The sequence below is a fragment of the Neodiprion lecontei genome, chromosome 6, assembly GCF_021901455.1.
Source record: "Neodiprion lecontei isolate iyNeoLeco1 chromosome 6, iyNeoLeco1.1, whole genome shotgun sequence".
Taxonomy (NCBI): domain Eukaryota; kingdom Metazoa; phylum Arthropoda; class Insecta; order Hymenoptera; family Diprionidae; genus Neodiprion; species Neodiprion lecontei.
Window position 1 is genome coordinate 23,649,908 of NC_060265.1, and position 23,452 is coordinate 23,673,359.

General features: G+C 40.1%; 1 protein-coding gene across 15 annotated transcripts in view; it reads right to left on the reverse strand.

The window, feature by feature from the left end:
* Positions 1-234: 234 nt before the first annotated feature.
* The window catches only part of LOC107222399 (protein groucho), a 57,300-nt gene continuing 34,082 nt past the window's right edge, over positions 235-23,452 (reverse strand). For 11 of the 15 annotated variants that reach the window (XM_046742901.1, XM_046742897.1, XM_046742898.1 and 8 more), the window contains 10 exons: positions 21,337-21,399; positions 21,176-21,262; positions 20,551-20,583; positions 19,242-19,595; positions 4,322-4,375; positions 3,981-4,166; positions 3,036-3,257; positions 2,430-2,497; positions 1,432-2,311; positions 235-1,366 (listed from right to left, as the gene is read on the reverse strand). In XM_046742901.1, coding sequence (XP_046598857.1) covers positions 1,259-1,366; positions 1,432-2,311; positions 2,430-2,497; positions 3,036-3,257; positions 3,981-4,166; positions 4,322-4,375; positions 19,242-19,595; positions 20,551-20,583; positions 21,176-21,262; positions 21,337-21,399 — 2,055 coding nt within the window. In that variant the 3' untranslated portion in view covers positions 235-1,258. The remainder of the gene's footprint in view (positions 1,367-1,431; positions 2,312-2,429; positions 2,498-3,035; positions 3,258-3,980; positions 4,167-4,321; positions 4,376-19,241; positions 19,596-20,550; positions 20,584-21,175; positions 21,263-21,336; positions 21,400-23,452) is intronic. The other 4 variants (XM_046742905.1, XM_046742903.1, XM_015661757.2 and 1 more) reach the window with 2 other exon arrangements.

Genomic DNA, 23,452 nt, shown 5'->3' on the forward strand with positions numbered 1-23,452 from the left:
AGTGATTTGCAACAATGTAAAATAAATGTAAAAAAATTACAATTAACATTTAAAAATTCATTTTCTGTTCTTCGTGAATGCTTTGATCTGACATAAAAAAATCAGATTGATTGACGTATTTCAACTTTCAAAAAAAAAAATCGCGGAAAGCAGCTATTTTTCGACCCGTTACACTGAGATAACCCCTTGACTGCGTTAAAAAAAACAGAGGACACAATTACTTGCGTATGGGGATATTTATACATTAGATTTATTTCGATACGTTTACATGATAACCTTCATCTTTTTATTTTTTTTACCGCAAGTAGGTAAATCACCAGACTTTTCCGCATTTGAATGACTTTATTTAACACTGAAACTCGAAGTTTGTTGTTGTGATTGTTGTAACGATAAAGAAAATTGTTGCGCTATTATTTATCACGTATTATTGCTAGGTATGGGTAGAAGGAGGCGTACTAAGTTTATGAGAACGTACATTGCCACTAGAGCTGGGATGCTATTAGTGATAATAAATAGAATTATATGTATACCGTTCATTGCACTATTTATAGGTAAAACGACACTTATGTTATGATTTGTAATTTTTATTAAGAAAGGAATTTACCCGAGCCAAAGCAAAATTTCTTTCGGGAAAAGTAATATGTACAACAATGCACCAGTTTCCTGAAAAAAATCTCACCTTGTCTCAATCCAAACCCTTCCCATCTAGCTAAAGTAGAGAAATAGTTTTTTTTTGTTTTTGTGGATTTTTTGTCACTTTACAGCGTAGTAATTAAGTCTTATAAGCCTATACATCGCACCAAATACAACTAACATGTACATTCTGTACAGAGTTTCACACCTACTTATGCTTCGGATAATAAAATACCTAGTAGGTAATGTAATACCTTTAGCATTAATACTTATTCTTCGCAACAATACCTTAATCAACTATCTCTCACTATTGTATGCTTAGTCATTCACACGACACTTATCATTAGGGGTATGTACTTATTAACACATTTATACAAACACAAGGCAGAAATTGTTCAAGAGTTTTTCATCTGCGTAGTGAAGTTTGTGTCATCCTTGTACCGTTACTTCTCTTGAAGTACAAAGCTATTGTACAATGGTTTTGTAACGAATGATGATTACTATAAAAATCTTATGAGATCTAGGAAAATGTTTCGTTTCTTTTTTGTTTCAATATTATTATTATTATCATTAAGATTACGATTATTTTCATATTGTTATTGAAAATATACAAGTAGCACAAAGTTTAGTACATCACTTCATATACCGTTGCCTTTTTGTCGCCGGAACCAGTCACGATGTATTTGTCATCTGTGGATATGTCACAGCTCAGAACGGACGAAGACTCCTTCGACTACAAAAATGAGTGGTAATTATTGTTAAAATAATACGTGAAACCACAATCATTAGAAAACTCACTTGGAATATAGATGCTCCGTAAGGTGTACGCCACGCGTTCAGCAGATTATCCTTCCCAGTCGAAACAAACCATTTTCCACATGAGGCGAACCGCAACGACAGTACGCAAGATTCGTGAAGGTGAAGCTGATACTTGTCAGGCTTTGTTGCATGAAGTACTTCAACATTTGAATTTTCCATTCCAACGGCGAGCCACTCGCCAGTCGGACAATAACCCAAGGAAAATATTTGCGACGTAAAGTCATGCTGCTGCAACTGTCTTCCTTCCCTCAAGTCCCAGGACCTGACGGTGTTGTCCAGCCCCCCAGTCCAAAGTTTAGTACCATCGGTCGATATATCGATACAAGAAGCACCGTCCGTGTGCCCTTGAAACTGCCTGACCAAAGTCTGATTGTGAAGATCCCAAACTGCGATATTCCCGTCGCTGCAACAACTGAAGCAGACCTTAGAATCGGGAGATATCGCCAGGGCATAACACGCTGGTGCCGACGAAGTGAGCTCTGCTTTAATACGTGGAGTAGGACTAGCTAAGTCCCAAATGCTAAGCTGGCTCGCTTCACCGCCGACGATGAGTGTCCGTCCGTCAGGTAAAAGTTTGACAGAGCGAATATAATTGTCTCGTTGTAGACAATCAAGTTGTGATACAGGTTTCACACTACCGCTACCGCCTTGTCCAATGTCCCAAACTTTCACGCAACCTTTTCCACCGGTATAGACATATTTAGTAGGGTTTGATATTGTCACAGCACAAACAACTTCACCGTGGGTTAGAGTGTTGATTTGCCTCGCATGCCTTGGTATTCCAGGTCCGATCAATGCATCCGCTGGAAAAGGTACAGGCTGAAGTTGACCCTCTCCGTTCATGTGAAAAGAATATGCGCTGTAAATGGAGAATAAAAAAAAAAATAATAAAAAAATACATATTACGATAACACACTTTTCCATATTAATATTCAGTGATTTAATCGTATTCAACAATTGTTCCGTCCTGTACTCACGGTTTACCACCAGGAACGTTACTCAATCCATTAGTAGCAGGTATTCTAACGTGACCGTCAAATCCGAGCTGAAAACATAACAATAAATTATCGTTAAATATTCGCTAAGGTTTCTTTCTCATCGACAGATATTTTCGAATTAATGGTATGTATTGGTGTTCGAAAAATTACAGATTTGCTAATCTTTAGAAGTATGAACACATTATATACCGAAAGGCATCTGCGAAATGCCATCATGACTATAAACTTTTCGTAAGGCTTATCGGTTGTAAGAAAAAAAAAAGCGAATACTACGAGAGATAAACAATCCTGAGTCGTGGACACAACAATTCGGATTTCGAATTTCACGGTGAATTCAGTATACCGTTGAATTATGAATTCCAAAGAGATTTTCTTATGTCTGATCAAATGACATGGGTATGACAAGTACATTGGCAGATAACTGTACTAATTCGATGCATTTGAATTGATGAGAAGAGGTCAATTAGATACAGACAAACGAGGATTTTTAGTGAGATAATAATTTCTCTCTACAGATCCGGATCATCTGGCAAACGACGTTTGGCATTATATTACACAACGTTACAGTAAGATGTATGAACTTGCCATTGGTGGTCGTGCGTAAGGCAAGTTGTTGTAAGATGAAGGAGATTGGGGTGGCTCATTGCCGCGGGAGGGCAAGCCCTGATAGCCCTGAGGTGGGGTTTGCTGCTGCGATGATGGGGGATGATAACCCCGTGGGCCCAGTGGCCCAGGAATGCCCCCCATAGTTGGGGTACAGCTGCGAGATCCCCTCGCTCCTGCCCCAGGTGTGCCCGGCTTGTCGATCTGTTTTGACACGGGGCAAAAGAGAAGAAAGTGTTTGAGAAAAATTCAATAACATCGAACGAGTCGATCACCGATATGAATTTAAAAAAAAATTACTCATACCGGAGTACGGACCTCGACGGTCGAGCGAGCAAAGCAAACTAAAGGGCCAACGATGTTGAGATACCTGGTACATTGGCTTTTTCGAAACACATTGAGTATTATTATAATATGTTATAATACTATTATTCTTGATGTTATTGTTATTACTACTGTATAATGGATAACGGCGTATGCGGTATAAATAATCGAGTTCAAGAACAACAGAAAGACGGGTGGGAGCAAATAAATCGATCAAAACTACCTAAAGGTATGGTAAAGTGGTAGACCAAGTTCGAATTTAAATGTTCAATGAAACACTTATCATACCTTCGTTCCTTGAAAGGCGTTAGGAAGGAACGAATACATGTATACGAAAATAAATGATGTCTGTAAGTGGTAAAGATTAATAAATTAAGAAAAAAAAAAAAAAAACAATTCATGATATGCGACGTTTGGTGCTTCAGCCGAACACCGTCGTAAGGTAAACTGAATATCGAAAAAGAACGAAATATTCAATTGCTGTAAGTCAAACACAAATATACGTATATATATTGACGTTACAGTCAAAATACACGTCAATTGGACAGAATGAAATAGAAAATGAATGAAACCAATTTGAACTTGCTCTCCGCAAGATCTTACATCTTTACTTTTCAGAGAGGGAGTGCTCCGCGCCGAAGAGCTACCGCTCCTTGACGGAGGTCTGTCCTTGACGGAGGCGGTCCCGGAAGACGGCCCCCCGCCGGGGCCCGGGGCCCCAAGTTTCTCAAGAGTGCCGTTCTCGCGTGGATCTGCGTGATCGCCGTTGGCATGAGGCGAGCCAGGCTCCTTTCATTCAACGAGGCATAAAATTAATATATTAGACAGATCTTCGCAGGCTGCAGAAGCGATATAAGTCGCGTATAAATTTTCGTAAATAACGATGTAAATGAACTAAATTTACTCGCGGGCGTAATACTGGGATGAAAAAAAATTACACGTACCTCGTTCGCTACGTCCACGACAAGATCTTGGTCACTCTTTTCACCATCGCTTTCCTGCAACAAATAAAAATGAATTTTTAATAAAATAAAATAAAATGAAATTGAAAAAAAAAAAAACCTTAGATTTCGGAAGAGAACATTAAACTCAGGTCATTCCAAGTTTCTTCCCGAAGTTTATGGGTGAAAGGCTTGGTTTCATCTGTTTCTTTTCCTTATTCTTGGTTGGCAAACGTACGTACATATATGTACATACGTATATGTATGTACGTGCGTAATTGCCTTCGTCGCGGAGGCAAAGAAGAGGTCATAACTACAACGAGGAGAAGAGATATAACCGGGAGTGGACTTCACTTGTAGGCACGGATATGTATCTATGAGCATATGGTATGAATAAAACAACGCTAGCTCGTGTACGTCCGGTCACAGAAAGAGTTATACTATTACAGTCAATCGTCATTGGCTCACGAAGCTGCGATCACTTAACCCGAAGTATACATACAGACACGAATATTATAGTATGCAAAATGACAAAAATTCTAACGAGTACCACTTTTTACATATGTAAAAGCGAGAATTAATATTCGGCAACATTGATGGATATTGATGTACGATCAGTCATCATCGAGTTATTTTTTATCTACTGCACTTCGACTGATTGGAACAAAAATGGGAGTTTAATAGTTTGCGCGAATTTCTTGTATACTGATGATCGTTGAATTTATATGAAAGAAAAGGTTCGCTGTTAGTTTGAATACATCCAAACACTGGATGTCGATTAATTTCAGTTAACCCGGAGACTTCGATCAAGAAATTGCAAAAACTACGAGTCTAATTTCAAGAAAGATATCGGGTATAGAAATTAAAAATACGAGCTAATTAACGAAGAGAACCTTTTTATCGCAAGATTGTGTATTAGATTGAACAAGTGAAAATGATCTACCCGACAAGTGGATCGAGATGCATCGAGAAGTTTGAATAACGTGAATATATAAACTAAGGATTTTCATTAGCTATTTACGGCAGTTGAACAATTATTTAAAATTAGATTAAAAAACCAAACTACGATAACAAACAACGGTGATCCGGATGTAGAAACAATTACTATTGTATAATTTATCATCGATTGCAGAGGTGAATAAATTTTATGAAATTAATTGCATTGGAGTAAACGAATTTTACATGTATACATAATTATACCTAAGCTATATACATATGTATGATTAAATCTACATATATATATATATATATATAAATGCGGGAGGTCTATGTACCAGCGCTTATCTCTCGTTCGCAAATGACGTTTCTTTTTCTTTCCGTGTAAAAGCAATCAAACACCTGTAGGTAACTATAGGTATAAATCGCGGGGCGGTGGGATTGAGCATGGGGTGTGTAGCCGTGGGAGGGCGGGGGGGGTTGCCTGAGGGGATAGTGCAGAGCAGTGCAGCAATAGAAAATGCAAATGCATATCGCCACGCTCTTTGCTGGAAATTCACGCTACCGTGGTCTGGCAAAGTACAGAGTACGAAGTAAAGAGTACATGTGCATTGTGTATACATATACACATATATATATGAATATACGGATAATGGCGCGCAGAGTACAAAGTATACCCACACGTATATATCCGTCCACGTATACCACGCGTGTTCACTGTTCGCCGCATTGCATGTACACGGAATAAAGTACAAAATGCAGCGCCTCGCATTACCCACCATATATATATATTTATATATATATAAACGGTATACATATATATATAATACGTATATATGCATATAAGCCACGGCTTCGCCAAGTTGGAGCTTTCGCGCTCTTTGGGGTCGCTTGACTAGCTTGAGAAAAATTTCTCTAATTACATAATATATTGATCCTGAGTTTTCTACATCGATTCGTAAGGTAAGTTGTCAGAAGTCTATACTAAACAATATCTGAATTGCATTAGATTTTATAGCGCCAATAGGAATATAGAGACTCGATTACAGGTACACGTACATTCGCGAATCACTCGGTAATTAAATTTTCCTCGGATTATAAGCCTTGAACAATTCTCACGATTATTTCACGGGGGACGCGGGCTTGTTCAATAGTGATTTCAAGGCGAACACCTCTCGTTAATCGAAGTATCTTTTCAGCACATTTTTAAATTAAAAAAGTAAAAGTGGTAACGAACTGGAATTAGGATAGAAATTATTAATAATGATATGATATTAATATTCGAGACTACCGTGTCTTTCAAACGAGACGTATCCTACGTGTATTGAAGATATTATCTATAATCAAAGAATATTAATGTCAAACGGACACATTATCCCGATACGAATAAATCGAGTGATATTCATTTTCAAACCTACCATAAAGGGGATTGATACAAGGGCGTCAAGTCTGGCAGTTACCGAACAAACCCGGTTCTTTGAACTTGTGTATAATTGAATTAAAACGCGTTAAGCCTGAAGAATTTGTAAAAGGTGAAATCAGGGAATGGGAGAAACGACGAGAAGTCGACATCGACGTTCAAAGTTTGTCCGTCCGTGTTAATGTGCACGAAACCCTGTGTATAAGTGCAAAAAGCTTAAAATCAGTATCAACTGTTTTACGACGACGACACTCGGGCATCAAATTATCGTTGACGATAACGCGTTTGTGAATCCGACTAACCGAAACAAGTACCTACATTTACGTACATCACACATCAATTACTCCCCCGCAGTAGTAGCAATTCTTCCGAATGAGGAAGGTTTTATGAAACCTTCGAGTACACATCTATTTTTTTCGATCACCGAGTACACACCGTGGGTCTGTGAGACCCTGTACTTTTTTCACGATCTACCGTTTTAGAAACGACTCGTTCCATCAGCACGAAAAAATTCCAAGACATTCCTAAAAAATTATATACTCAATCCCGGTAGTTCAAATGCCACTTGAGAAATGTTAAATCATCGAAAAAGATTTCGTGAAAAAATTGTAATTTAAAATTTTTTCAATATATATTGGGTAAGAATTTGAAAAAAAATCCAGGTAATATGGTAGTAAAATCGAAACAGTGTTGTACTCGAAGGGTTAATAAGACTACGACGAAGGGTGCAGAGGGTGCAGAAAACCACGATTCGCCCAGCGACAAGCCCGAAGATAATAAATTTATATCGGCAACTTACGTAAACACAAACCTGTGGTAGTATTGATTTCAGTAGCATTGCCGAAGGGGATAGGGTGGGGAGGGTGTGGAAGCCGGAGACGGGGTGTGGGGTTGTCTTCCACCCCTTAACCTGCTCGTCCCACCGTTAAATATGATACAAATGTTATCATCCCTTCTATTTCATTTCCCCAACCCCGCGGTCTTACTCCCTCGAACCACCCCGATGTTCCGGCAGACGCCGGTATTAAGGGCAGCTCTATTATTTGGCCACCCACACCCGCTCCCTCTCCTTCTCCCTCCCCATCCCGCCACTGTCGCCTCTCTCGCCCACAGCTATACGCCGGTCTAACCTTCCCTCAAGAACCCTCTGATTCTTTTTTTCTTCCCTCCTCGTTTTTTTCCCTCGTTTCTTCTTCTTTTCTTCATCTTATGTTTTTGTTTTTTATCCTCTTACCCACCCGACGGCTTCTTTTTCTCTTATTTCTCTTCTTCCTCATTGTAGGCTCGTTCTTCTCTCGGGCTCGAATGCGTCGCCCGCGTAATGCGAACCGTGGCCAACTGTGTCACGCAAACAAAATCGTCGAAATAAACGATTCATTTGTGTTTCCATTCCTCGTATAATAATTTCGTGAACGAGGTGGAGAGAATCGCTGGTCGGAAAAGTTGGGTGGGCGTGCACGCGTGTATATATATATGTATATATATATATATATATATGTGTGTGTATATGTATATGTATATATATAAAAGCTCCGGATTTACAAGGGATTTGGTATTGTTTCACGGCGAACCAATCAAAGGGAATCGACCAATTTATTCCCGGGCAGAAGCATCGATCAAAAGTAGATGTGCGCCATTATACCCTCCGCGCTCTAACTTTCGTGCAGACCGCTGAACTGACCTTATATATCCGCCCGTGTACAATACCTACGTGTATCCGCAAACATGAGCCTCGTTATATCCTGTTTGTCGAAATTATGATACGAAAGAAATCCACGTCGAAGCACTCGGCGAACAGAACACAACAAATAATTGAACGTTGAAAGAAACGTACTTTAATTGGCTGAAAATTGTGCTCCACGCGAATATGATCGTTACGTGTAATTATGTATGTGTGAATAATTCGCAACTAGATTGCGTTTCACCGCGTGATTTTAACTCTGGCGTAATACCAAACTGCACAAGATTCATAAATCAATTGCGATATAGATTAGGAAGAGAAATTTAGGGTAAGGATATATAAACACCTATGGGTACACGTATAAACGGAGAAAACCGTGCACGTTATCTGAATCCTGTGGATACTGCTGCCACTTTTTATCGTTAGCTGGGATATTGTCGAACGCCACGCCTGTTCGATGTTGTCGTCATATATATATATATAATGTGGAAAAAAACTCTTTCCAAAGAGTTAGAGGAGACACTTCGTAACCGAATCCCCGTTTTACTATGCAGTGTAGAAACTTCTTCCATATCAGATGTACACTGCACACGTATTACGTGTATTACGAAATACGTGATATTTTCACCCCCTAAGGATTTCCGTACTTTTTTACCGCCCAGAAGAAACGACGAGTAGGAAAGAAAAAATAAAAAAAAAAATTAAATTAAATTACACAAAGCGTTTTACAGATAAAAAAAACAACAACATATTATACACAAATGTATCAGTTTGTGAAATCTGACGCAGTTTGCTTCACTTTATGGGATCGGGTTGGTATATCCATACGCTGAGTGAAATATACCAACGTGGTTGGTGAAAATTAAATCGTGACAAAAACAATTACAACATAATTGCGAACGAATTAACCGCACGAGCTTTTTTAGCGCACTCGCGTTTGGTTAGCTTACCTTCAAGTTTCGAGGTGTTTATTTACGAACGAAAAGTCGAGTTTTAAAGCCTAGAAGTTGAAGTTGATTCATATTTGGGAATTCCGAATGGTGTTGCAAAATTTTTTAATACAATTTTCGATCTGTCTAATAATATTTTCAACGACGTTGTTAACATTTCGAAGACGATAAGACATTGGAAAAACAGCTTTATACATCGATGAAAATCGCTTGTAATTCTCAGCCATGCGTATAGGTACTTTCAGGAAACATAGAGCCGTAGTAAATACAAAACGCCTCGAGTTATATAGCTTCCGGCATCACGCAGCCGCCCTCCTTATACATCTCCGCGTTTAAGGCGACGACATTACGGAATCGAGTGCACGTCGCTAGCTTAGAAGTTTCAAACAATCGAACTACGACTCGTAGCAGTGGAGGCTGTATCTAGGTACCCAAATACCACGAATAACGCAATGGATTATCATCTGAAACATGTTATTGCAAACAAATTTCAATCAAGGATATTTGATTCAACAAGGAGACGATATAAATCAAATTACCACACCGGCGATGTCCGACGGTGTGACATGTAAAAATGCTCGAAAATGACAGGCAAAAGAAAAGATAACGGGTGTTTTATTCCGCGAAAAGTTTAACCGAGGAAAAGAAAGAACGATAAAAAAAAAAAAAAAAAACTCGCCAATTTACATATTTGTGCAGATATATATGGAACAAAAAGACGCTGCATCTCCCCTCAATTCCGCCATGCCGGTAAAAAAGAAAGAAGATCGGTATTAATTTTGTTTTTTTGACTCGCCAGACGCCGAAAACTTTTATTCTCAGACGAAGTCTAACCACCGCCGTGCAAAAAACCTTGACTCTGAAAAAAAATTTCAACGTGAAAACTCTCCCTCTCTCTCTTTCTCTAAACAGTAGACTTATATATATATATCTGCTGGTTTTCTCATTAAAATTATACAAGGGTGTAACAACGAGCTTATCTTTTAGATTTTCTCCACCATGATAATATACACACACAACGTACCAGTATTTATAAAACGCGCGTATATATATATATATACTGTGAACAATCGTTATATTCAACAATCGGTAAAAACGTGTGTAAGCAGTTAAGATAAGATACCTAGTAAAATTGAACGTACGTATGCTCGTTAAATAATTCGACGGAAAGAAAATTATCACAGCGATCGATGGGCATAGAACAATAATTAGCAAGACCCAGGCGGGGAGTGGGGCGGTTAGCCGAATAAGAATAAGAAGGCGTCGGTACCTAGAAATCATTTATCGCCCCCTCCGAGGCGCGTTGGAATATCTAAATGAAGAATAGAAACGATTCCGCGACGTTATTTACTCTCGGATAGCTCGCATCCAGGATATACAGAGCTCTCGCTTTGCACACCCGGCGGCTGCCATGTTGTCCCCACAATCCTGCCGGGAAGCGAGAAGACCCGGTGTATAGTATAGCTATCTCGAAACCGTCAAGCGACGTCCTCGTTCCTATCTCTTCCAATCTAGATTCTCCCCGGCAGTAGCAGCAGCAGCATCACCAAACCAACCCAACCCAACCCCGAAGCGTCGATGGTATATTTTTCAAATCGAGCGACGCCGACGGAAGGTAAGGCACAAAATAAACGCAAAACGAAGCGATGAAATGGGTACGAAAAAAAGAAACAGGATAGAAAAAAAAATAACGAAATAAAAAGCCGGGAAAAGGTTTGAAGAAGAGAAGGGAAGAAAAAGAAAGAAAAAAAATAAAAAAAAAAAAAAATAAATAAATAAAATACAGAACATGAAATTACGTATAGAAATGAAGAAAAAAAAAATAAAAAATTTCCAGGGTGGGGGAAAAAACACACTGTCGTTTCGTGATATACGACGCGATACGCGCCGCGCCGTCATACAATAAATACGATATTTGCGCCCCTGTCCCGAGAAGGGTGCTGGCGGAGGCGCGGGGGCGGGTTTCGAGAGGTGGGAGGTGGAGGAGGTGGAGGAGGAGGACCGATGGCAGGGTTTGGATGCTCTGGGATGGTATAGATTTTTATGTCTGCGAGAAATACAAAATGATGGATATAAACCTCCGCCTCGCCTCGCCCACACCCCCGACCCCTCGGCAACGTTTTCCGCCCCCGAGCCTCTCCCTCTCTCTCCCTCCCTCTCTCCGGCGTCGAGCTGAGCCCGCGGGAGCTCAGAGCGAATGTTTTGTCATCACACGAACCCCCGTCGGATACACTTGCAAGGGTGGGTTACGGGTAGCCCCATTCCGTATTTCCTCTGTGGACGGTTCCCGATTCGTCGCCGCTCTCCTAGAGAGATACAGTGGCGGCTGTAGGCGTTTCCGATCGCGCATCTTTCACATGCAGTTTGCGGACTTGGAGATTTTCCTACTTACACCTACGGCACACCGTGTGCATAGGTATGCCCCAAGCACAGGCGCAATACAAGCGACAAACACCCGCGCGCAGTATTTATTCGGTACGACTTTCCGTCTCTCTGTCTCTCTATGTCTCTATACGTACACACGTGAATTTATAGTACACGTATGTGCACACCGAGTTCGGCTATCGCGACTAGAACGCGACGGACGAAGGCGACGGCAGGTATTATTTGCTTCGGGTGGGTGGGTGTATATATATAAGTTGTACGTACTGTTTCTCGAACCGACGGTGAGAATCCAAGGAATTGATCGTGTACTTATATTATACGTGTATAGGTGCCTCATACTCGAACCGCGTGTTCATATTCCAAACAATATATTTATATTTATATATATACCGCGGCATGCGAAAATTTAACCGCGGACGCTGTGGAATTTGCTTTCATGATAAAGATTAATTGATTCTACATATAGGAAATGCAATACCCAGAGAATGGTATACTTAATCAGCTTTTCCAGAATTCCCCTATACTAATCGAGCGATTTAAATTTTGTTAATCGCTCGCGAGAGGTGCAAAGAAGAGGGAATTCAGACGATTAAGGGGATGATATAGTCAGTTTTTACCGACCGAGTTAAAGGTCGCCTATTTTCACTATCACCGGTGTCGGTGCGATCACCGATGTGAAATTACCGCAGTAAGCGCAATTCTACGTACAATTTCGGACACATCTTTCCAAAGAAAAAAAAAGTGTCATTTTACGCAACAACATAATGACACATAATTTATTCTCATCATTACTACCATCATATTCGCATGAGACAAAAAAGGTTTTTGATACTTTTGTTCAGCACTACAATTATTGTCAAGAATTTCACCGACTGCGACATTTTCACAACAGTTCTGCGTAGGCCTTGATAACAGTAAAAATAAGTGATATTTTACTCGATCGGTAAAGTTTGACTGTTTAACTATTCTTGATAAACTTGTGTTGCTTTAATCCGAACGTTTCGATATAATTTTGACGAAACAACATTGCACGCGGTCCGACGCGACGTATCTTTAACCGATGATCATTTAACTGGATACCAATAACGTACGAAGTAATCAAACAATTACATACGGTTTGAGCGTTTCTCTCTTTTTTCGTCGCATTAGTTTTTATTCGTTCCTCGAATTCTCACGTCTGCGTAGATCAACAGGAAGTAGAAAATTATTTTCCACCGCAATCATCCGTTCGGTTAGCGAAGCATTGACATTGCATTATATCCGGTCGTTTCCTTAAGTCGCCAATCAAGTATCGCCAGCACAGCTGTAGATAAAAGCAGATAAACTTTATCGCGGGTGTCCCGAAATCGACTACCATGATATTCATATAGTACTGATAACTAATCATGCAAGTATTACGCGTATCACATGTAAGGCGAATGCGAAATGAAGCGCCACAATTGATTCAAATTGTAAATTACGCTTCGATAAACCGCAACAAAGTTACACCGAATCACGCGCATACAATCTGGAGCATGTGATTATCAATTTGATAATTAAAAGTATCAGTAAAAACAGATTGAGCCACGTAAACGGTTCAATTTTCACACATACGTATCAGCGGAGATAAAGTGGAATTATTGTAATACTCCGGCTGATGACCCATCGCGATCCACCGATGAGGAGCGGAACCTATACTTTATAAAATAATTATGTATACTGAACGTAAAAACTTTTTTCACCTCCCTAACAACGGAATAAAAAGAAATATCCTTTTCATCTTATAGCTAATCATTTTTCGAACCAGCGTACATAAGTTTCGAACATGAGTATATAATTCAATTATTAAAAACAGAAGGGTTTCGACTAATTTAGAAAGCAAATAGACGACTCTGACTAACCGATCGACAAGAGGTTTAATTATTGTTAGTGTGCAAAAGCGCGTTCATCTACAGCCCCGTGAATATCCTTATAACGAGGGAAGAAGATTGTGAATCTTTAAGCATACCTAGTTGACACGCGTCTAAAATGATGTGGTGCACACTCGGCTTTCAGAAAGAACGAGACAATAAGTAATGACAGCGAGGCTGGTATAAAATTATAAATAAATTGGCAAGCATTGTCGATTGTCGCGTCGGGGCGAAGTAAAAGCGAAAGATTCAAAATGCGTGAAAGACAATCGTGACAACGTGCGAGTTTGGTGCAAAATGTGGATATAAACGGGGCTTAAACTATGTACGTATTATAACACACGGCAAAATACGAACAATACAAGACGCAACTTTACAAATTCATTCCTACGAAGGCGAAATTATTCCGAACGCAATATTTCGCCGCGAAGTATACAAGCTCTTGGGGAAAAGGTATAGTAGTACGAAAAAAGTGGTAAAAAGGAGAAAAGAAAAATAGAAATAAACGCGAAAACGCCTATCGATTTGTCGCCCTGCACGGTTCTATCTAACTCGCGTATAACCGCGTTTTATCTTACTTATCTAATCTAGAACGCGAATAACGCGAATCGACCGCTGGCTTATGCACAACCACCACCAGAGTCACTGCACACTCGACGGCGTCATTTTTATCGAGTTGTTCAAAAATATAGAATTGTACAAGTAGCGTACACGGCCGTTATAAGAAGACTGGTGGTATATATGCCCATGTATACATATGCATATACATATAGCACAACTATGTATAACGCACACACGTATACAGCAAAACGCCAACAAAAATATCGATCATCTGTACATAAGGCGGGGTGGGGGGGGGGGGGGGGGGGGCGTACTTTTTAATCCCACAGTGCTTATATAAATACAGGTTTGTTCGATCAACGGGGCGTTTTTATTCTCTCCTTTTTCGCTCCCTCATCTTTCTCCCTCCCTCTATCTATCTATCCATCTATCTCTTACTATCTCTTCTCTACTCTATCACCGCTTCGCAAGATCTCAAACGCGGTAATTGTTACGAAACGAGCTTCTCACCGGTAACCTGCATCTTGATTTGAATCTCCGGTATAATCACTGGCTGAATGTATCATCACGACCAAGTTTGCAAATCAATTATTATTATTTCTTGTTTTTTTGTTTTTCCGATTTTTCCATGCTGTTCAAAGTTTTCAAATACTAACTTTCCCTGTGTATATTTTTCTGTTGAAACGACGATTATAGATGTGATTATTCTCACCTGGTTTCGATCCGATTTTCATGTTATTTTCTCCATTAACTTTTCGCTGTCATTTTATTCTGAAGTTTGAATTAAACGTTGAATTTCGGCCGGTAACTGGAGGTATATTATGGATGAATCTATCTCACCAGCTCTTTGCCAAATTTCGCTCTCTCCGTTCCTCTTTCCCTTTTTTACCTCGATCTCGTTAGGTATAAACACGTTTCTTTTCCACATTTCTTCTTATTTCGCTTCCTCGACCATTTTTAAATAAGCAAACTTTCCGCATTTTTCTTTAATCCTCTTATACTGCTTCGAAACAATTCAATCTTTCGCGATTTAAAATTTCTTGAAAAAAAGTAAGTTTATTTGCCGTCAAAACACAGTGTGCTTGAGTAAAGAAAAATATTGCGATATCGACAAAGACGAGATAACCCGTCGAACGAAATCATCGCAAATATTGTGTCAACACTACATTAAGCATATGTGAAAAACGCTTCAAGGCTCGTTTCAGCTGAGAAATTTGTCCATGTCAAAAAAAATCAGACATTTCGATACAAAACATCGCGCATTATAAACACACACGCAAGCACGCATTTCTGTAGCTGCAACGGATGATGAACGCGGAGCATCGATGGACAGTGACGAGCGGTAGGTAGGTGGGTGGATAGGTGGTAGGTCGGGGAAAATAAACTCAAACCATTCCCGAGCACTATTCTCTCCCCTGGCACTCTTTCTCTCTCTCTCTTTGCCTCATCCCATTTCTGAATCCTGGAGTACAACCCACCCATCTACCCATCCAGCCTCCACCAGTCCGCCCCCGCGAAGCTCGGCCAAATAAATTACACCGCCTCGTGACGCGAAAAAATCCAACGAGTTGGGAGAGAAGGTTGGACGGCGAGAAGGGAGGGGAGGGCGGAACCGTTCGTCGGAGGAAATGCAGAGAGAGAGAAAGAGAGAGAAAGAGAGAGAGAGAGAGAGAACGGGGGAAAAAAGAGGAAATAAAAGAGTAAAAAGAGACGCGAGAGAGGAGAGAGAGAGAGAGAGAGAGAGAGAAAAGGGAGTGGTGAGGACCGAGAGGCCGAAAGCCGGCGAGGAGGTGGAGGTGGTGGCACGGCGGTGGTCCGCTTTAATTGGTTTGACGTGGTCAGATGAAAAATTCAACCGACCTATCCTCCTCCCCAGCACAGTATCCAGGAATATAGCCAACCCACTCGGCGCTGCAGCCGTTTTTATAAAAAAAAAAAAAAAAAAACGTGCTGCTTCAGGGTTGGAAAGAAAATCATGGCTTTGGAAAAACGCGTTTTAACGCCGTACACGCAGGCGAAACGCGACGATTCTCTTGTAACCTGAGGGTCAATTAAAAATAAGTTACGAAATCGAGCGTGCGGAGCGACGACGTTGTTGTTACAACGTTTTCACGTTATTATCGAAGCACCGTATCCGCTACCGGACTTCACGATGCAACTTGAGAAGAAGCTGCGCGAATGTACCGCCTTTCATCTTTCACCTTGCGCTTTGTCACGTGCATCTCGAGAGCTTTGAGCTTGCGAGACGTCTCCCGACTGATTAATGCCAGAGCTTACACTGTACGGACGTACCTTATAATCCACCGGAGGTCGAAATAAGAAATGTCCACCGCGTTTCGTACCTTTTCCCTTGTTTCGTTCTTCCTCCAACCCTCCGTTATGTACATGTATAGCCTCCGAGTCCATGGCCGCCGGAAAAGGGGTTGTTCACTACCGCTTCAAGATCAACGTGCGGGACACGAGAGAACTCATTTCCTCTAACCTGGATTTCCCGGTTTAATCGTAAGCTCTGTTCGAACAGTTCTCTATGAAACCAGTGAACCGGAACTACTACACACCTTGTGTACCTATAGGGGTTAATTCCGTCGCCTCGTCTTTCTCACCGAGTGAGTTTGCCAATTACAGCGTACGGATATAAAATATCATATCGCGATAAAAGGTCAGAGAATATCGTTTATCTTCGCCGTTGCGGGTTTTCTTTCTACATATTCCGGTTAGTCTCGTTCTTTCTTGGATTGTTGACGTTAGGTAAGAAAAAAAAATAAAAATTTCAATCTCAATTTACACGCATAATCTTTTACTACGAAAATAATCGATTCCCAACGATTTCCCATCTCGGCGCGATGTTAAGTTTTATCTTCCGAGCTTAATTTGCTCAGCGAAATCTGTACGTGTATATAAATAATTGCCAAGAGAAAAAACCGAAGAAAAAAAAAAATCAGCGATCAAAACTGAAGAGTCGGGGAAGGAGGAAAAAAAATAAAAAATAAACAAATAAAATAAAAGTACATCTCCAGATCCCACGAAGTCGCCGACGCGTGTCTGGCATATACAAAGATAAAACAACCACACGTGTCTAACTGATCGTGAGCCTAACTCGATTACAGACGATCTTCCAGCCCGGGTCATATATACATATAAAATACATATATACATATATACCTATATACCTATATACCTTTATAGCTGTATAGCTATATACCTAAACCTTAGCTCGAGGACTTGGAGAAAAGACACGATACGCTGCTGTCTAGAATTCAACCGTAGAGGACACGGATAATACGTGATTGAAAAGAAAAGACGAGAAGGTTGAAAGGTCGGTTATATACGAAACGTACATGCTGAGTAAACACACTTATACATGATTATTATCTAATTTACAGTTCACGTTTGCAAATATGTACTTCTGACGCAAGAAATCAGCATAAAAGGTTTTTCGGAATATCACGAGCACGACTTGACCGTAAATTGATTTTAAATATTTTCACAAACCGGTAAGTAAAATAATTATTCAAATCTTCATATCTTTTCATGATAATTCGTCGTTTCGGCATTATTATGCAATTTTATAAAACAAACGCCTCAGCCATTACATCCGTACTTACTGTATATAATATAGATAAGGATATTGAGAAGACACTGTAGAGTTATACGGTAAAAATAACACCGAGTCGAGGAAATATGAATATATAAATAGATAAATAAATAAGTAAATGAATAAACGAACCAGTAATCGTAAAAGTAATCCAATTTAATCCCGGGCTGCGAGCGCGATTCTCCACCTACACGCGATGTTTTAATTATTACATACACTTTGTCCGTTACTCTTGGTGACGAGACGGTAAAGGCGTGTTGCGGAAGAGGATGGTAAGCTGGACGAATCCTGGTGGCAGCGAGAGCTGCTGTATTCACGGTAAAAGTACGCGCGAGGGTATTGCGAAAAAGGTAGAAAAATATACATATACATGTAAACGTCCAAGAATTTTGTTTATTTTATGGCGCATTCGTTGTATCATCTTTTTTACCTCCGTCCTTTTTGCAAAAGAAATGTTATCTGTTTCCTTTCATGCATACTTGAATTTAACGAGAAACGAGTTTCGAACTATGTTCAACCCCCCGCCCCTTGTTTCAAAGCGTACGCATAGTTTTATACGCATACCTAGGCATAACGTACAACGCGACACATGCATCAGACAACGCCGTGCACAACCCGGGGCTTTTGTTTGTTGCATCGACGAAACGACCGTGCATCGTTGCCGGTGGTTAAACAATTGCCAACTTCCGGTTGGTCAGTGTTAACTCTGAAAATTCAACGCTGATGCAGCGACGGTTCTACGGACATGTTGGTCGGTCGGTTAGGGTACGTCACGAAACCGCCCGCACCCCTCTTCGTAACGACGAACGATAACGAGCACATTGTATACAATAGGTATATTTTTTAAAACCGTCCAATTTTAACTTCTCCTTCGTCGTTTGCAATTTTTTATTTATTTATTTATTTATTTATTTTTTTTTCTCTTTTATTCATACACATGGGGGGAAGGCGGGCAAAGCAGTTCCCACCGGGGAAAACGTGCCTGCCTGAAAATTTGTCCAATTTTTGCGAAAAACAAACAAATATTACCAAATTATTTGTTTAACTTGCACCAGGAGAATTTTAACGTGAAATTAACTACATTTGACTAGAATTAGGAAAATATAGTTAATTTGATGTTAAAAACCTTCCGACACAAGTGAATAAACGAATTTATAATCTTGAACAATTTTCGACGGTGGCCCACTTTGCCCGTAATTTTTCAACTTTGCGGTAAAAGCTCGTCTTCGTTTTTTGATTCACATCGGAAGATTCAACGATTAAAATCTCAACCCGTAACGTTATTTCCTTAAATAGATCCACTTTGCCCGCCCTACTCTTACACATACTGCAATACGATTATCAACTTCAATCTTCTTTCACACATCACGTAACATCGAATTCGTCGTAATACATAAGATCTCTTCTATTTTACGTAGAAACCACATTGTACAAATACAAATACAAAAAAAAAAAAACAAACATAAATAAATAAATAACCATTCGATTCGGTAAATCGTAACTTACGTGGCTGAGTTTTTCCTCTTTCCTCCGTTTCGGTTCGCCGCTCTCGATGTCTGGCGTTCGGCTGCGAAATTTTTCACCCGGGGAAACCGATCGTCTCAACCGTTCGTCCGGTATTGGAATCGGTTTCCGGTCCTCGGGTGTCTCAGCGGCGTTTCTGTGCTGAAGATCAGCCGGCTTGAGGAGGGCCTGTGCCTGGGCAGCTGCGGCCGCCGCTGCACCGGGATGCGGGGGTGGTGCCAGGTGGGGTGGGACACCCCCAGCCGCCGCCGCTGCCCCCGCGAACCCCAGTAAACCCGCAGGGGGCAATCCACCCACGACCGCCCCGTGGGTCAGCTGCTGAGCGTGAATCTGTTGCTGAATAACAAACAAAGCGTACGACCTCTACGTTAATTTACACCTATGAATATTACCTTTTTTTTCTTTTCGTTCACTTATCCTTTACACATATTTATTACCCTCGATTTTTTCTCGGGATTGATTAGAAAAATTTCAATATTTTTTGCAAGAGATAGAATAAAAACGATAATATTTACCAACGTGATGCAAAAATAATTTTTTTTTTTTTTACACGTAGAGTAATTTGTATTTGGTTATGGTTATAACACGTCAAGTTGTACATGTATAACATAACGAAGGTATAATATTCGCCACATTCTAATTGTTAGCATACTCAGCGATGATTCCTTTAATCATTTCATTGAATTTTCCAAGGGATTGTTTCGCCTCTGTTCTTCGTTACTTTAGTACCTGCTAACCCAACGGTGTATAGTTATATCTGCCTCTATCTTCTACTTTGTACCATCCTATCGGCCAAGTGCCGATGCTTGACGGAAATTAAATTACTTATACAATCAGACCGCCACGCACGAGAATTCGCCTGTTACAAACTTTCATTTCAACGAAAATTTGAGACGTCAACCCTGTACCGTCGTTAAGGAAAATTCTAAAACACTTGCAACCCGGTTAACGCAGCTAAATGCGATACTGCATGCGTGTATGTAAGTGCAGATCGTAACGGAGAAGAGAAATAATGTGAAAGGAAATTCAATGCACACTCGTATTACCTGTACGTACTTTTCAGTAATCCAATTTGCAGATATTGTAACCTTTTGAATAACGATCCGTGATATAAGGTGGGATAATTTTGTACTTTTTTCCCCTTTCTCCACATCTTTCCAAGATCTTATTATAATTACAGGAATTAAAAAGATGAATTTTTGAACCACGTAATAATGGCCGCGAATACGCAAGTAAACAAATTACTATATATAACGTACATAAGAAAAAGGATTCGCTCACGAGGACTCACCAATAATTGCTGTAATCCTTGCTGATGTTGTTGCTGAAATAGACCGAGAAAGAAAGTATACATATTAATACACAATTGATGTAGTACATTAATTATCGATGGAAACAAAGGGTTATGCATTAAGTAGGTTAAACTTATTTATACACAGTAAAAAGCCGTGTTAGATCAAACAATCAAGCGTATGTACGTGAATTCGATTCTGACAAAACCGACGCTGCAACTTTCAGGCGACTAGAGCAAAAAAATTAAACTTTATTGACGGGAAAATTGCAAAAATACACGTACGTATACGGGTGTATTTAATTTGAAGAAATTCAGTATACAAGACAATAAAGCATAACGAAACGTGAATGAAGAAAAGTTAAGCCGCCACGGAGAGGAGCTATAAAAGTTACAGAAATCCGTAAAATATGATGTTACACCACATTTGTGTTATAATAACAGCGACACAAAACACAAGGTATTTCGAGAAAGTACATGTGTGGGTGAAATAACGCTAGGGAGCAATAAGACTTTGATAAACTTTCATCAAGTTACAACAACGGTTGGATAGTGTCCCCGACGACATGTGTACGTAACTGTAGAGGTGTGCATACGTGCTACGCGTATACGCGTATAAACTTACCCCAATAATGGCGTTGAGCTCGGTCATCGTAACTTGTTTTGCCCGTTCAACGGCGTTGGCCACTTGCTGTTGGTGCTGTAACCCGTGCTATCATTATCGTGTTGTTATCTCAATTTGATTGTAAAACGTTTTTATCAATCGGAAGAAAGTACGAGACTCACCTCTTGTGCCAGGAACGGAAGGACTTGGGCAATTATCGCGTTTAACCGCTTTGCAATCTCCGTCTGCAATCAAATTCACATTAATTTATACAAAAGGCGTTTCAACCTATCCACATACATTTCATTAATATATTTTATACGTCGTGTAACACGTATTTTCGAATAAAATATTCAATTAAACAGGAAATACAGGCTCAAACGAAAATACAATGTATTATATTCCTTGTATGAGTTTCTTTTTCATTATAATATAATTAAAATACTCTCATGGTGCAGAATTAAATACTGCTGCGTAACTTTTTCAATAAATTAGCAATGTACTGTTTAAAATATTCATCGATACCAATGTAAGCGTTAAAACCGATGCAATTATTTTTATATATCCGTATTATTTTACACTTATTCATCTGGAATCATGCCACAGCTTATGAAAAAAAAATTCTACGTTCAAAAATTTCAGTATATACGTATATCTCACACACAAGACTGTGCAGGTTACTGTGGATGAAAAAAAAATCATGTACCCTATCTCTGGCAAAAATCGTACGTTACTCTGAAAAAAATAAATCGATGTTTATCTAAATTTCCAAGTTGTAAAAGTATTCCCTAATCCCTTCCTCATTTGACGCGATAGCTACTACTCATTTCTCTAATCTTGATTATACCGAACACGCGTGACGACGATCTTGATTAAAACACGATCGATCATTACGATGCCCGTTATTATAGTTACACAGACTGCAGGTATACGACGAAACAAGTTCTAATAAAAAAAAAAAAATAAACAAAGTACGAAATAAGAAAAAATTTTACATCACGAATCGTACATCGTATCAATCCGTAATAAGATGCACTATCGATTGCCGACGTGCAGGCGGATTTCGGTAAAAATGTAAACCGAATTGCACAAGTTTAGACGTATTAACCCTACGTTTCCACGAAATGACCTGGTTACTGTATTTTACGTATGTATCCATAAATTGCACATATTTATGTATACATAAATGTATATGTAAACATTTCCGCACACTGCACACTGACCATGGTCAGTTGAGAGAGGATCGGCCGCGGATATACAAGAGGAAATAGCGCGGCGGGGAGTTTTCACGCAGGAACGCAACACTGAGATTAGCGGGGGGGTAAAAAAATCGATGTCATCGCCCGTAACTCCACCCTGCACGGACCACCCCCGGTGGTGCTGGTGGTGGTGGTGGTGGTGGTAAAGGGGCTCCGACGCCCGCGGAGGACCAAATAAAAGAACGCGACTACGCGTCACGGGTTTGAGCGAGCGAGGGAAAAGAGAAGAGAAAAGAAGAGAAGAGCGAGAATGTGTTGGTGGGTGGGGGACGCGGAATAGAAAAAGAAAAAAAAAATAAATAAATAAAAAAAAACGAAAAAAGAAAAATTGAAGGAGAGATACAACACAGCCAAATAAAGAGAACGAGAGGAGAAAGAGAGAATGAGACAGGTAGCGGGTAGAGACGGTCGTTATAGGTATATATATATATATATATATAGAGAGAGGGCGTGTAGGTACCATACATACGGATGCGAAGGTGGATGGGCAGAGGAGGGAAGGGAAGGGAAGGGTAAATGATGGTGGAAGGGGTGGAAGGGTTGGATGGAGGATAGGGGGGGAGGGGGAGGACGGCTGCTCGAGCAAAAAGGACCGACGAGGGACGAGAGAACGATGGATTTTATATAATTGGTCAGCGGTCCTGCCTGCAGAGCGCCTTGAATACAAATATATGCATGCGCGTAGGTATGTAGGTGTGTAGGTATACATGTATGTGGTACGTGTGCACAACTGATATCCATATACACATTGCGCGCAATCTGCGCCTGAAATCTAATTGAGCTTTGGACATATTTTTAATACATCGTATTAGACATGTTCGGTGCTGGATACATGTATGTATGTATGTACATGCTATTGCACGTATTATAGCAAAGGTATATACGTACATATATCGACACATTATACGATTGAATCAAACGATATTTAATCCGTTCGCAAGCTGGCAGCCGTGGAATTAGTAATTTTACGATGTTCAAGGTTCGAGTGCAATATTAACTATTGTTACGGGCGCTCTATTGAATTGAAACACGTACATGA